This window comes from Ictidomys tridecemlineatus, chromosome 12 (assembly GCF_052094955.1).
Source record: "Ictidomys tridecemlineatus isolate mIctTri1 chromosome 12, mIctTri1.hap1, whole genome shotgun sequence".
Classification (NCBI taxonomy): domain Eukaryota; kingdom Metazoa; phylum Chordata; class Mammalia; order Rodentia; family Sciuridae; genus Ictidomys; species Ictidomys tridecemlineatus.
The window spans coordinates 71,899,098-71,914,092 of NC_135488.1; the positions used below are offsets into that span (position 1 = coordinate 71,899,098).

The following is a 14,995-nucleotide window of genomic DNA, read 5'->3' on the forward strand; positions in this document are numbered from 1 at the left end:
ACAGTAGAAATTTTTAAAAGGACTAGGGATATAGCTGAGTAGTAGAGCACTTGCCTACCATGCATAAGGCCCTGGGTTCAGTCCCCAGTACTACAAAAAAAACTTTCTAAATAATGGCCCTATTTTGTGGTTACTTATTCTCCTTATCCAGATTTGATTGAGCATCAGACAGAATTTTTCCCAGTGTCAGGAGATAAAACCATTTGTAATCCTGGAACTCCATCAGAATTTATGAGTTTGAAATTAGCAGGAAGATAAAATTCCAGTGTTTTAATACATAAATTGTGTTTTAATTTTCAGATGTCCTCAAGGAACTTGTGCTTTTGAGTCCCCATGATTTTCTACATACTCTGGTTCCATTTCTACAACACAACCATTGTACTTACCATCATAGTAACATACCAAGTACGTATTCATCTAGCTCAGTACTTGAATATGGTTGGTATTTAATCATTCTGCACACTGAAGCTTGGAGATTTATTTTTTCCATTTATTCTTATTGTACACTTTTAATATCTTAGTGTCTCTTGGACCTTATTTCCCTTGTCGAGAAAATATCAAGCTAATAGGAGGGAAAAGCAATATTCGGCCTCCGCGCCCTGAACTCAATATGTGCCTCTTGCCCACAATGGTGGAAACCAGTAAGGTATGTTGGGATGCCAGGAAAATCATGTTTCTGTAGTTCAAAGTAATTTGAAATTTTCCCCCTGGCAGTTATGAGTACATTAGACTTTAGTGGTCATGTTATGGCTCCTAAGAAAATTAGTCTCATTTGGATTTTTTCCTTTTAATGCTCAAAATGTTGGTTGAATATTTGCAAAATTAACAGTAAGCACAAATAAGAAGTTCCCTTACCCTAAAGAGCTTAATAGTAAGTCTTAGTATTTGTCACTAGGCTAAATTTTAACTGGGTCATACATCTAAATCTGAAAAGTTAGGTACTTATTATTTTTAATTTTGGCCATATAATCAAGACTTCTTTTACTGCCCTTAAATCACATTCTTCTTCACCTATGCATAATATCATTTATTGATAGATTTGTCATTAATTTTAGCCCGGTTCCTGTCCTTCTAAAGCTTATTCTAAAATAAGGCCAATTCTAAATCATAGAGCCAAGGTACATTGACATGAGATAATTTATCTTAGTTTTAGTATTTTTTAAACACTTTTCCCCCTTTATCTTTCTTCACTCACACTTCATTTACATCCTGTCTTGCCAACCCTCTTTGGATCTTAAGTATACTTGAGAAATTCTCATAAGATAAAATATTAAAAACAATTAACACTGTTATCCTTACAGAAGTAACTCAGATCTCTTTCAAAAATCAAATTTAATCCATTCTTCTTGATGATATGTATGTAGAACTAAAGTGTCACATGTTAAAATCTTAGAGTAACTCTTTTACTTTATTAAAGTATATTGAAATAACGGGTAATTTTAATCAGTAGCATTTGCACACTGAAAATAAACTTATGAGAACTAAGATCTTAACAACATTACTAGAAATTTGGAACTTAAAATTAGGTTCTTTAGAATTTAAAGATTTAATCAGATTTTTAGTTAAACTTATTACATTTGCACAAAAATGCTCTTTAATTTATTATACAATTTAAGTGCAACCATTTTATCATCTTTAACCTTCAGGGCAAAGATGACGTTTATGATCGTATGCTGCTAGACTACTTCTTTTCTTATCATCAATTCATCCATCTATTATGCCGAGTTGCAATCAACTGTGAAAAATTTACTGAAACATTAGTTAAGCTGAGTAAGTATAAAAGATGAGCAGTAAATTCCACTGAATTATTTTAAGCCCCTAGCCATTCAGGAAGGGGAGAGAAAATATGAGACAATTCTTTTTTTCTTTTTTAAAGTGAATGTTTAAAAATATTAATTAGTATTTTTGGGAACATTTTAATTTTTATTAAGAAAACACCAACTTACTGGTTTCCATTGAATAGTTTCACCCACAGTTTCAGCTGGCCTATAAGAAGGGTGGAATAGGGCTGATCACTTTTCTATGTAGAAGCCCAAGTCCTCCATCATCTGCCCAGCAGAACTTAAAAAACAAAAGCAAAACAACAACAACAAAAAACAAAACTGCTCTGCCTAGGGAGACAGGCTTAGAGATGGACTTCCCCAGCCCTGGTCTTGAGGGTAAGATGAGATCTATAATGCCAGCTGTGCTTGGAGCTGGCAGTGCAGAAACAAGCTGTGTGGGCCCGCCAGCGTGAAGCAGAGGTGCATATATGAGTAATTAGGAGGTAAGTCTCATAAAATAGGTGAGTGAGAAGAAGAGAAATTTGAAAGGGGAAATAATAGAAATATCAAACAAAACCATCAAGGAATTATGTAGGGAGAGAAAAACCGTTTCAAATTTTTTAATAGTAACATTGTCTCTTCAAGGATGTGCCCAAGAGCTGTTAAGAATACTGTTTCCTTCGGGTGACTTTCCTCTAGGTCTTTAAGCCCAGAGCTATCAAAATGTCTCAGTTGGGAGAGTGTTAGACTGAAGACGACATATAGCCCTCCTTCAGATGTCACTTACTTCAGGACCAACAGAGTTCTGGGGCTTTGCGTGCTCTATACCCTGACTTTATTAGGGATGACCCAGGGTTCTCTCCAGTGTTCTATAGTTTTGTTTTAGAGGATGGGAAATAAAATATTCATGGAACCACCACTTAGATCAAGAAATAGACTGTTACTATACCCTAGAAGTGGTACCTCTTGTGCTTCATCTCAACCACAACTTCATATGGCAAAGATTTTGATTCATTCTAGGCAGGGCAAAAGATGTGCTCCTGGGCTGGGTATATAGCTCAGTTGGTAGAGTGCTTGCCTTGCAAGCACAAGGCCCTGGGTCCGATCCCTGGCAGCACGCACACACACACACACACACACACACACAAAGTGATCCTGTGTTAGATTTTCATTATCCAAGAAGAAAATAATAACAGCTCTCAGGGATAATTCCTCTTCAAAAAAGCCACCTTTTATTGGTAAGTGATGAGCCCATATTCAGATTCAAAGGATTGTTTCTTCCACATCTTATCATTAGCTACTTGATATATATGTGGATCTGAAATGCCAAGATGTGAGGGGCAAGGATTCCCTCAGATTGGCTATTTTAGGATTATGTACCTGGGTAGTAACACTTGATAAAAGACTAAAACCTAGCAATGGTAATGACTAAGTATGAAAAAATATCTAGTTCTAGGAGTGAAGCTTTGGTTCTAGGTAAAGACAGGAACAAAGAAAGAAACTCACTTTTGAAAAAATTCCTGGTGATTGTGTTCATATAATTTATAGCAAAAAATGTTAGGAACTATTCTAGCTACTTAAACAGCTTTAACCAGCTCTGAACAGCTTTGCTATCTTCCACATCAACACAAATGCACTTTTAGGGAAATTAAAAATAGAGGGGGGAGGGAATAGAGGTACATCTTCCCTATAATATGTATAGAGAGAGAGTCAGCTTTTGTGTTCATGATGTTTTAAATCTTACATCACTCTTAACTGTGAAGCAAGCTGCCTTAGTGTTCTCTGTATATAGCAGTGCTGTTTTATGGGAACTTCTATGAGGATGGATTTTTCTCTAACTTCATTCCTGTCTATAACATGATAGCCACAGGTTACATGTGAGTGTTGAGAACTTGATATATAACTATGGAACTAAATTTTAATTTTTTAAAATTATAACCGAATTAAAGTGCTAAATGTGGCTGGTGGCAAAGCACTAGATATAAACCAAAACCTTTATAATTGAGCAGGATAACTGGGTGTGGTGGTGCACACCTATAATCCCAGTGGTTTGGGAAGCTGAGGCAGGAGGATTCCTGAGTTCAAAGCCAGCCTCAGCAAAAGTGAGGTGCTAAGCAACTCAGTGAGACCCTGTCTCTAAATAAAATACAAAATAGGGCTGGGGATGTGGCTCAGTGGTGGAGTGCCCCTGAGTTCAATCCCTAGTACACTAAATAAATAAATAGAGTGGGATGAAAATTTCCTTGGTTACATATTTTATCTTTGTAATATGATTCCTATTTTTAGTCCATAAACATAAATGCAAGAAATTATATTTAATAATGAGAGATGGAAACAGGATGAGTTTAAATTGATTTTGAACCTCATTTGCTCAAACTTTGACATTAAATAGTCCAAAGGCCAGAATATTAAAATATTTTGACTATAGATGAAATTGTCTGGAATTGGATTGCTAATGTTTTTCAATTTTGAGGAAAAGTCTTTCTGGTGGTTTTTATATTGGTAACTGAACAAATTTTAAGATTTATTAGAGTATAAAAGAGAATTATTAATAATTATATATTAGAATTGCAGAAAATTGTAGAGCTGTAGGTACTAAACAGTAAAAAAAAAAAAAAAGAGGGGGGGAATGTTGTGGTACTTTTCAAGTGAAGACAATCCAGGATGGGGTTAGAAAAGACAGAGAAGTCAGGAGAGAATTTAGGGAAATGAGCAAAGCTACTAACAACCATCAGAAAACACAATGTGTGCTTTCTGATACTTGAAAATAGCATAATTAACCAGAAAGTTTCTGAAAAGAGTAACAATAAAGAGCACTGGCACCGCTGATTTCTAAAATACTTATTAAAGGTACAGTAATGTTTTATGGCTTAATTCCTATAACAGATTATAATTTAAAACAGTGTTATGTTTTAAAGATACATGTATCACTCAAAGACTTGTCTCCTACCACTTTTATTCATTTTTTTGTTTATCCTTTTTGCAAATACATTTTCTCCCCTTTCTTAAAGAAAAGTAAAACCATGTGGTACAGGTATAGAGATAGGCAGAACAGTGGAAAACAGCTCTAGATCCTAAAGATATCAAATTAGTAGAAAATGAGTGGTATTGAGATCTTTGGTTAGCTCCTGGGAAGGGGTGGGGAGTGGGGAATGCAAGTCTTTTAATACTTTACTCATTGGACCAAAATAAACTCCAGGAGGATTAAAGATTTGCTTGGGAAAAAAAATCTTTGGAATATTTAAAACATGAGATCATGCTTGATAACACCTTGAGAGTTAAAAGGCCATAATAGCAGGACATAAAACCCAGAAACAATAAAACAAGAAAATGAAAAATTTAAATACATAAAAATGCAAACTGCTGCATGGTTTATAATGCCATAAGTTGGATTAATATATACACACTAATGGGAAAGTGTTTGCATACTGTCAGATAAATGAGAGATCTTATAATGGAATGTGGCAATTTGGGGATGAAATTTGGCATTATGAATTAAAGTTCAGGATATTCTTGCCTTTAACCCAGCAACACCAGATACAGGAATCCATCCTACTCTACTCCTAAAAATGTCAAACAAACATACATAGGTTGTTGGTTGTTTTCACTTTGTAGTGGGTGAAAACTGGCAACAACCCAAATGTTCTCCAGTGGGATTTTAGTTAAGTAAAACCATAGTCCATCTGTTTTGTATTGACTTAGGAAACAGGAAAGTTCCTTGAATTACATGGAAAAAAATTTTGCTTTTAAAATGGACTGGGTAGGTATAGCTGTATGGCTCATTGGTTGAGCATGACTGTAGGTTTATCCCCAGCACCACAGAATAAAAGAAAACAGTGTGCAGAATATAATCACATTCTTATAAATGAAGGGATGGAAATCACTTTTTGAGCATGCTCAGGGGAAAAAGGATAATACTTATAGTTTGTAAGAATACAATTATGCTTTTATTTTCTACATTAAGTGTAGCTGTAAGGGTTTAAATTCCTTATAATACTCATACATTGTTTTGGAATTAGAAAAAAATATTTGAAGTAATATGGAAAACTCATATTGCAGACTTCAAATCATACCCCTCACTTTTTTTTTTTAAAGGTTTCCTAGTTAACATGTAAAAGCAGCGATGGGATGGTCAAATAAAATAAATCCTTAGATTTCATTATTGTTTAAATTTTCATTTGCAGGAACAAAACAAAGACTTATTACTTTTGGTATTTTGACTTTTTTTGAAAAATTTTCTTAAGACATTAATGAAAAACTGATTTTGCAAGTAACTGATACACTTTGAAAATTCAAAAACTCATCAATAGAATTAAAAATGAGTATAATTGGCAGAAGTAAGCAGTTTAAAAATCTTATTATGGAAAGCACAGCTCTGATTCATGCTGCTGCGTTTCAGGGTATCAGGGTAGTCTTGACTAGGGAAATGATTGGTTTGCTGCTTCCCAAAAGGCTTCAAAGAGTAAATATACTCCAGGCATCCATTGCAGATCAGAAGTCATCTTGTGCCAGCCCACAAAGAGCAAATCCATTTATGCTAGGCTGATAGGTAGTAATCACATTTAAGAAACATTTATAACTCCAAAGTTAGTTGCCATTTTTTTATTTTGCAAGGGAAGATCTGGTATAGGGATCAGAATCTTCGGTACATATTAGGACCATCAGATTGATTGATTGATTGATTTTAATTTTTTTTTATTTTGGTACTGGGAATTTAACCCAGAGATGCTCTACTACTGAGTAAAATCCCCAGCCTTTTTTATTTTTTATTTTGAGACAGGGTCTTACCATGTTGCCCAGGCTGCCCTTGGGATTCTCCTGCCTCAGCCTCCTGAGTAGCTTGAGATTACACATGTGAGCCACCATGCCTGGCCTGATTTTTTTCAGTAACCTATAAGGGAAGCCAGATAAATAGTAGTTTGCTTAGTGGGTAATAAGACAGAACAAAGGGATCAAATATGTGTCATTTCTAGGCTAATGTCTTGATTCAATCTTTTGAAAAAGCCACCCCCTTCTCCCTAATAATGTATGGATGGTATAAATACTCCTAGAAGAAACTAGGCAGAGAACCAAAACAATCAGAAGAAACCATAACTAACTAGTAAATTTATATAAGAAATATTTCCTCCTCCTAGCAATCATGGAAGTGTAAAATAATCTGATACCATTTTACTGACAGTTTTCGAAAAATATTGCTTTTAATGATTTACAATCCGGTGGTTTCTACATTATGAAATATTACTAGTGAGAAGAATATATATTTGGAATAGTTTTTTGACTTTGTATAACTAGTTCTTCTTGGGCTGTGATACCATTTTACTGACAGTTTTCGAAAAATATTGCTTTTAATGATTTACAATCCGGTGGTTTCTACATTATGAAATATTACTAGTGAGAAGAATATATATTTGGAATAGTTTTTTGACTTTGTATAACTAGTTCTTCTTGGGCTGTGATGGGGCAGAGTATGGACCTTACTTGAAGATACCGGAAGTTACAAGATGAAGAAAGATAAGTGATAGAAAAGCAGATTAAAAAATCGTGCTTTAGATGTGACTGTTCTGTTGGCTGAGACAGCCTAGCCATGTGAGAACTGAGAACTTCAGTGATTGCAGTTCCCCATGCCTTGTACCCAGTGAGTGAGACACTGACACTGAGTGCAAAGTAGGTACTATGGAAGGTACTGGAGGAGTGTGTGTTGTTAACAGGATATTGGCCTCTAATTTGAGTCACAGAGCTAAGAGGCTTCTCATCCTCAGAGAATATGCTAGGAAAAAACTGAAACCCTTGTTCTGAGGGGGTAGCCTGCCTTAGTAGAGGCAGCACAGCTTGAGAAGGAATATGTAAAACTACTTTTTTTTTTTTACTAAAAGAATACAATATAAGAAGATCCAGGAAAATAATTTTCATATTAATAAATGTTACTTACTGTATAACAAGCAAATATATCAAATGTGTGATTTCCTAGATGTTATATTGTAATAAAGCTAATTGTAGTATCAGGTTGAAGTATTAAGCATATATTAGTCTAGGTTATGAGCAGATGTGAAAATGATACATGAATGACTGCCCTCTGGGTAAACACTGATTACTGGAAAGATTATGGGCTTTAGAATCAGAAAAATTGGGGGTAGTCTCTAAAATGTATTACTTACCAACTTTTAGATGAACCTGAGCAGATTATATAATCGTGAGCCTAATTTCCTCATTCAAGAAAATGAAACAAATGAGAATAAAATATTTCCCAAAGTGGATGAGAAAATTAAATGTGCTTATTTGGCATAGTAGCACAAGGTCTACCATATTTTGTTTGTTTGTGTGTTGTTGTGTTATCTGTAGCCAAGCCAATGACCTTGCATAGATCCCAGCTGGGCCACTCACCCAACCAAGAAAAAAGCAAATAATGTAAAAAATAGAGCTGAATTTTATGCAGTGTGATCAAACTGGGAAGAAATAGCGAGGTTCCCTGGCTTGGCTCCCAAACAGTAGTATTAGCTTTTTGATAGCTATGGAAAAGAAGAGTAAGGATTATTTTACTTTGGGGAATAACCAGGGATTAAAAAAAAGAAAAGAAAAAAACTTATAGTGAACAGTTCTTCTCATGAGAGTGTTTGTATAGAACAGCCTTTAATTCAAGTATTAGCAGACTTTTTTTATGAAGAGCTAAATATTTTAGACTTTGCAGTCCACATGTGGTCTCTATCACATATTCTTTGTTTGGCTTTTTAGATTTTTTTCCCCAAGCTTAATTTTTAGCTAATCAGACCATACAGAAATAGATTGTGGGTCAAACTCAACCCAAGAACCATAATATACCAACCCTTCTCTCATTTTATGGGTAATTAAGATTAAGGAACAAGAGAGCATAGAAACACTTTCGCTATAGCCACAGGATTGATGACAGGTCTTTCTTTGCCTATCTATGTATGATGTTACAGTAGGTAAATGCTTCCAAGCAGATTAGGTGAAAGTAAAGGAGAAAGATGAGAATTTCCTTGAGTTTTTACAAGGGTACTGACGAATCTTGACAGGGTGAAAAAAAGCTTATCTACAAAAAGGATTCTAGGTATCCTTGGTAAGTTGAATAACTGGCTGTTCTAATTTGCTTGTTAAGATTTTTCTCAAAATCCTTAGTGTAGTAAAGGGATTGGCAAACTATTAACTCACTTGCTGTCTATTTTTGTATAATCAGCAGCTACCTACTAGATAAGAGTAGGTTTCATATTTTTAAATGGCTAAATAAAGTCGAATAAGTGTGGCTCATGAAAATGAGATTCAGATTTCCAGATGCACAATTTTTTTTTCTTTTAAGTCAGCCACAGCCATTTATTTAGTATTGTCTGTGCTGCTTTCATACCACCTTGGCAGTTGAGTACTTGCAGCAGACATCCTGTGGCCACAAAGCCTAATTTATGATTTGGCCCTCTACTGAAAAGTTTGCCAACTCCTGATCTAACCATACTTTTTACCTGGAAGAGGATAGCTTATGTTATATTTCTTTAAATTTACAGTTTCTTTGGGGGTGGAGAGATGTGGAGATGAGAAATTTATGTAGGTCTGTGGCATTGCAATATCTTGTAGTTAGACAGGTAGGAGGGTGGGAGGAATAAATCCCATATAAATATATTTGACATCTGGAATAGTCAAGAGGAAGAGGTTAAAATCACAAAGTTTCCTGGGCTGGGGGTGTGTGTAGCTCAATGGTAGGGTGTTTGCCTAGCATATGCAAGGCCCTGGGTTCCATTCCCAGTACACCTGCCCAAATAAAAACAAACATAGATGATCGAGATTAGACACTCTTGAAATATCAGATATGATCCACCCAAAAGCTTGTGGGGACAAGGCAAAAAAAAAAAAAACCTGGTAGACTCAGAACAGTATTTGTTTAAATATACCACAAAGATAGTTCTCCCTATCTTTGGAGAAGCACAAAGAGGAAATTATGTCTCCACATCTCCCATTTGATCTTTTCTGTCTCCCCTGAAATAAACTGTTGTATGGAAATTTTCTAATATGCATAATAGTAATACTTTTAGTCCAAGAAAGCTTTGGAGGGAGAGTTGTTTAAGTTGCTCAGATCCTTCTGGGAATGAGGTATGGGATAAAAGTAAATTCAGAGTACTGTTAAATACTTCACTGGTTAAACATTGGAATGAATTATTCCCCTATAAGTACTTTTTGTATTTCTATAATTATAGAAAATATGTATAGTTATAACCAAAAACAGCTATAATTTTTGTATCTGTAGTTTAGTATCTCAGTAGTGTAATTTATAACCTCTTCTGATTTCTTTTTAAATATTAGGTGTCCTAGTTGCCTATGAAGGCTTGCCACTTCATCTTGCACTGTTCCCCAAACTTTGGACTGAGCTATGCCAGACTCAGGTAAAGCACATAAATTTTAGATTTGGTCTTTATCTCACCTGGCCAAGTGGTCAGGAATTTTAGGAACAATGGGTTGGAAACTGGTTACGTTTTAGAATTAATGGAAATGTTAGTTTAGTAAACCATGGACATCTAGTTACCCTTTTGAGGCTCTTTCTTTTATACTTAAGTAGATTTGTATCACAGGAAATATTTCAAATAAGCTGTTTATAAATTGAATTTCATATCTGTAGGTCAGTATCTACATTTGTGGGAAAAGTCTAAAATGGGGAAATACCTGGGGAAGAAGCTTATGTCCCTTTCTCTCCCCTCCACTATTCCAAAATCTTTTAGCAGAAACCGTGTTGCCTGGTTAGTTCTTCCTGATCTTCAGTTTTTCAACAGTTTTATGCATTGTTTTCTTACCAATAGTCTCATGAGAATAGGAAAGCTCCTACCTCAAGTGTCTTTAAGAGCCGGCTTCTTAGCATTATTAATGCTTGTTAAACTGAAGAGAAAGAACTGGGAAAACAAGCAAGCAAGCCAGACTGATCCTAAGGTTTGACTCAGTTCTTGGATCTGGCCTAAAGAATCTCCTCTCCCTTTAAAACCTGAAAGAAAAAATCTTCTTCTTGATTGCATCTGCCTTACCCCAGTGGAAAAGATGAGTTTGTTGATCTTCATGAGCACAAATTTTTAACCACATTATAGTTTCACAAGTATGGTCCAGCCTCCAACTGGATGTTTCTACTAGATGTTTGTCACAAAGTACTGTAATGATTGTTATTCATTATGTCCTTTTCCCAGACTGAGAGGTCTTATATGGTATCATCTGTTTCTTTTGGTGAAATGTTACTTTCTTCTCTTCAGTAGGTCTCCTTGAGAGGCATGGGTCTCATTTAGCTCATACGACTTAGGGTGTGGTAGGCATTCAAAAAGCAACTCTCTGCGCCAGGCTGATGGCAAGCACCTGTAGTCCCAGCAGCTTGAGAGGCTAGGGCAGGAGGATTACAAATCCAAGGCCAGCCTCAGCATTTTAATAAGATTCTGTTCAAATTTTTTTTTTTTTTTAAAAGGAGGGGGAGGGAATGTAGCTCAGCAGTAGAGTGCCCTTGGGTTCAGTCCCTAGTAACAAAGGGGATGAGGGCTCCCTGGTTGGTTTTTGAGCTGAGTGGTTTGTTCAGTAAATTGGAGCAGATCTCTGCTTCCCCCTGCCCTATTGATGCTGTTGCCCTTTTCATGGAAAAGGCAGACTTTCCTAAAACTAAAGGTCTAAAGACCTGGGTCCTATTCCTACTCTACTTTTATGTTCTTATGACAGTTCATTATCCTTATTAAGTATACACATGTGTATACTATCTAAACTTTATTCAACTTTTTTTTTTAATCTTTATTTCATCACTATAAGATTAGCTTTTTAAAATTTTTTTTTTTTAAAGAGGGAGAGAATTTTAATATTTATTTTTTAGTTATCGGCGGACACAACATCTTTGTTTGTATATGGTGCTGAGGATCGAACCCGGGCGAGTGCGCTACCGCTTGAGCCACATCCCCAGCCCCTTATTCAACTTTTTTTTTTTTTTTTTTTTAAAGAGTGAGGAAGAGTGAAAGAGAATTTTAATATTTATTTCTTAGTTTTTCAGCGGACACAACATTTGTTTGTATGTGGTGCTGAGGATCGAACCCGGGCCGCACGCATGCCAGGCGAGCACGCTACCGCTTGAGCCACATCCCCAGCCCAACTTTTTTTTTTTTTTTAAAGTCTTTTAGTACATTAAAAAATCATATACAGGGGCTGGGGTTGTGGATCAGTGGTAGAGTGCTTGACTAGCATGCATCAGGCACTGGGTTCTACCCTCAGTACCACATAAAAGTAAGAAAGATATTGTGTTCACCCAAAACTAAAAAATAAATATTTAAAAATTAAAAATACAAATTAATAAATGATCAAAGGAAAGACTATTAGAGTAGAGAAAAGAAAAAGGAAACGGAAGGACAGGAAGGAAAAGGGTGATCATGAACTAAAAGTGATTTACATGTATATGTGTTTGTCAGCACGAACCCAGATGACTATGTGTAACCATAGAGCTCCAATTAAAAAAAAAAGTCCTTTTTTTCCCCCATATAAATACTTTTATTAATTCACACACCTGTTTAGAGACAATACTTCTCGTGTCTAAAAGCCAGAATGATTTGCAAACAAGAAAACCAAATTTTAGTGAAATATCTGGGGACTTAGAACTACTAATTCTCTGAGATAACTATGGAAAGAGGTTATTGTTTACCTTTGCAATAAAAGGTGGAGAAGTATTTACCAAATTACAGTTACTAATGAGATCAGATAATAAAGTTTAGCACATATTAAAGAATATTTTTAATTGTTAATTTGTCTTTTCTCTGGATGTGGTTTTGTTGTGATTGATAACAATTGTCTCTGAAAACATTCTCATCCTATTCTATTAGCTTTATCTTTCCAGTCCTTGTTAGTTCTTCTCAGTGCTAGATAGTAAAGCAACATTTCTTTTTTCTTTTTTTTTTTTTTCTTCTTTTAAGGGATTAAACCCAGGGGCACTTACCTACTGAGCCACAACCCTAGCCCTTTTTATTTTATTTTGAGACAGGGTCTCACTAAGTTGCTTAGGGCTTAAGTTGCTGAAGCTAGCTTTGAACTTTCAATCTTCATCCCTCAGCCTTCGTTTAAAGCATGTTCAGTTTTGACTTTGTTTCTTTCCTCTACACTCAGGTATATAGTCCAAATTTGTAATATTTTAATGTGTTGGGAGCACAGTTGGTATAATTGCAAGTTGCATAGACTGTATTGGAAGTGTCTTTTCAACAATGATTTAAAGTGACTTTAAATGTCCTGTCATACATGACATTTAAGTCCCCATTATAACTTCATTGGTTAACCATCAGTGCTTCTTCTCTCCACTTTAGTCTGCTATGTCAAAAAACTGCATCAAGCTTTTGTGTGAAGATCCTGTGTTTGCAGAATATATTAAATGTATCCTAATGGATGAAAGGACTTTTCTAAACAACAATATTGTCTACACATTCATGACACATTTCCTTCTAAAGGTGCGTAGAGCTTTAGAAACTGTCACTTCTAGTTAGTTAATGCATGTTTTTATTATATTGGTTTTTTGGAGATGTTTTTTATACCATCTTTTTCAGGTTCAAAGTCAAGTGTTTTCAGAAGCAAATTGTGCCAATTTGATCAGCACCCTTATTACCAACTTAATAAATCAATATCAGAATCTACAGTCTGATTTCACCAACCGAGTTGAAATTTCCAAAGCAAGTGCTTCTTTAAATGGGGTAAGAACTATGTAAAAGACTGGGCATGTTCTTAAATTCTCCTTAAATCAACTCTGTTTGGCCCTTGTAAGATTTTACCATCCAAGTTACAAGCAATGAAAAAAAGTTTTTAAAAATGTGTTTGCTGTGCCTTGTGTGTATAGAGCACACTTCTATCACCTTAAAAGATGAGCTAATGCATGAAGTATTTTAAGAACAGTAACACGGGCGGGGGATGTGGCTCAAGCGGTAGCACACTCGCCTGGCATGCGTGCGACCCAGGTTCGACCCTCAGCACCACAAATCAACAAAGATGTGTCCGCCGAGAACTAAAAAATAAATATTAAAAATTCTCTCTCTCTCTCTTCTTTCACTCTCTCTTTAAAAAAATAAATAAAGTGCATTCATTCTTTTAAAAAAAAAAAGAACAGTAAAACTACAAAGAAATATTCCCTTTATCTCTGCTTGTTTTTGCTTTTTGAAACATTACTTGTGATGTTTCTGTTACTGCCTCTGACTCTAAGTAACCTGAACAGTCTAATACCTATTGATTATAAAAGGCATTTAAAACTAGAGAATTAGTTGCTTTGTGTAGATCCCCACAACAGCTGTGTCACAGAATGGAACCTGGAAATATGTGCAAGAATATCACTCAGCAGCCTCCTAAGTAACAAGATGCTTACAAACCAGAACAGATTGTGAAGCTAAGTGAGCAAGACCTTTGTGACATTCATCAGAATTTAGCTTGAGAAACTGTGGCTTCTATATTAAGACCTAAATTTCTCATGGATCATTGAAGGTTTGATTTTAAAACCTCCATGAGGTTTTTTTTGTTTTGTTTTTTCTATTTTGAAAAATACTGTCTTAAGTCTGTCTTACTTGACATGAGCTTAAAATTAGCAACTTAGCACTGATGAAATATAGTAGTATCCCAAAGCTGGCTGATTTTAGTGTTTTGGTCCCCCCCCCCTTTTTTGTGTGTGTGTGTACCAGGAATTGAACCCAGGGGCACTTAACCACTGAGCCACATCCCTAGCCTTTTTTATATTCTATTTTGAGACAGGGTCTCACTAAGTTGTGAGGCTGGCTTTAAACTCAAGATTTTCCTGCCTCAGCAACCCAAGTCACTGGGATTACAGGCATGCACCACCAAGCCCAGTGTTAGTATTTTTCCTAAAAAATATCAGAGAAACTAAACCAGAATGGACTTCTGGGAAAGCAAATAATCTGCGTTTACCTGCAAAATGGTTGTGTCAAAAGGTTGGCTTTAAAAATTGAAATGTTCCTCTCTGGGTTTTTGTAGGACCTGAGGGCTCTTGCTTTGCTTCTGTCAGTACACACTCCCAAACAGTTAAATCCAGCTCTAATTCCAACTCTGCAAGAGCTTTTAAGCAAATGTAGGACTTGTCTACAACAAAGAAACTCACTCCAAGAGCAAGAAGCCAAAGAAAGAAAAACTAAAGGTTAGCTTTATGGACATTAATACTCTACCTTTAGGGTTGGGAATGGAAAGAATGCATGATGTAAAGGACTTTATAATGCTGTATATTCCATTGAATCTCCCAAATATAA

General features: G+C 35.6%; 1 protein-coding gene across 4 annotated transcripts in view; it reads left to right on the forward strand.

Moving 5' to 3' along the window:
• The window catches only part of Usp34 (ubiquitin specific peptidase 34), a 221,209-nt gene that overhangs the window by 204,881 nt on the left and 1,333 nt on the right, over positions 1–14,995 (forward strand). For 3 of the 4 annotated variants that reach the window (XM_078029130.1, XM_078029132.1, XM_040270699.2), the window contains 7 exons: positions 301–405; positions 522–646; positions 1,647–1,770; positions 10,068–10,147; positions 13,064–13,204; positions 13,301–13,444; positions 14,727–14,886. In XM_078029130.1, coding sequence (XP_077885256.1) covers positions 301–405; positions 522–646; positions 1,647–1,770; positions 10,068–10,147; positions 13,064–13,204; positions 13,301–13,444; positions 14,727–14,886 — 879 coding nt within the window. The remainder of the gene's footprint in view (positions 1–300; positions 406–521; positions 647–1,646; positions 1,771–10,067; positions 10,148–13,063; positions 13,205–13,300; positions 13,445–14,726; positions 14,887–14,995) is intronic. The other variant, XM_078029131.1, reaches the window with a different exon arrangement.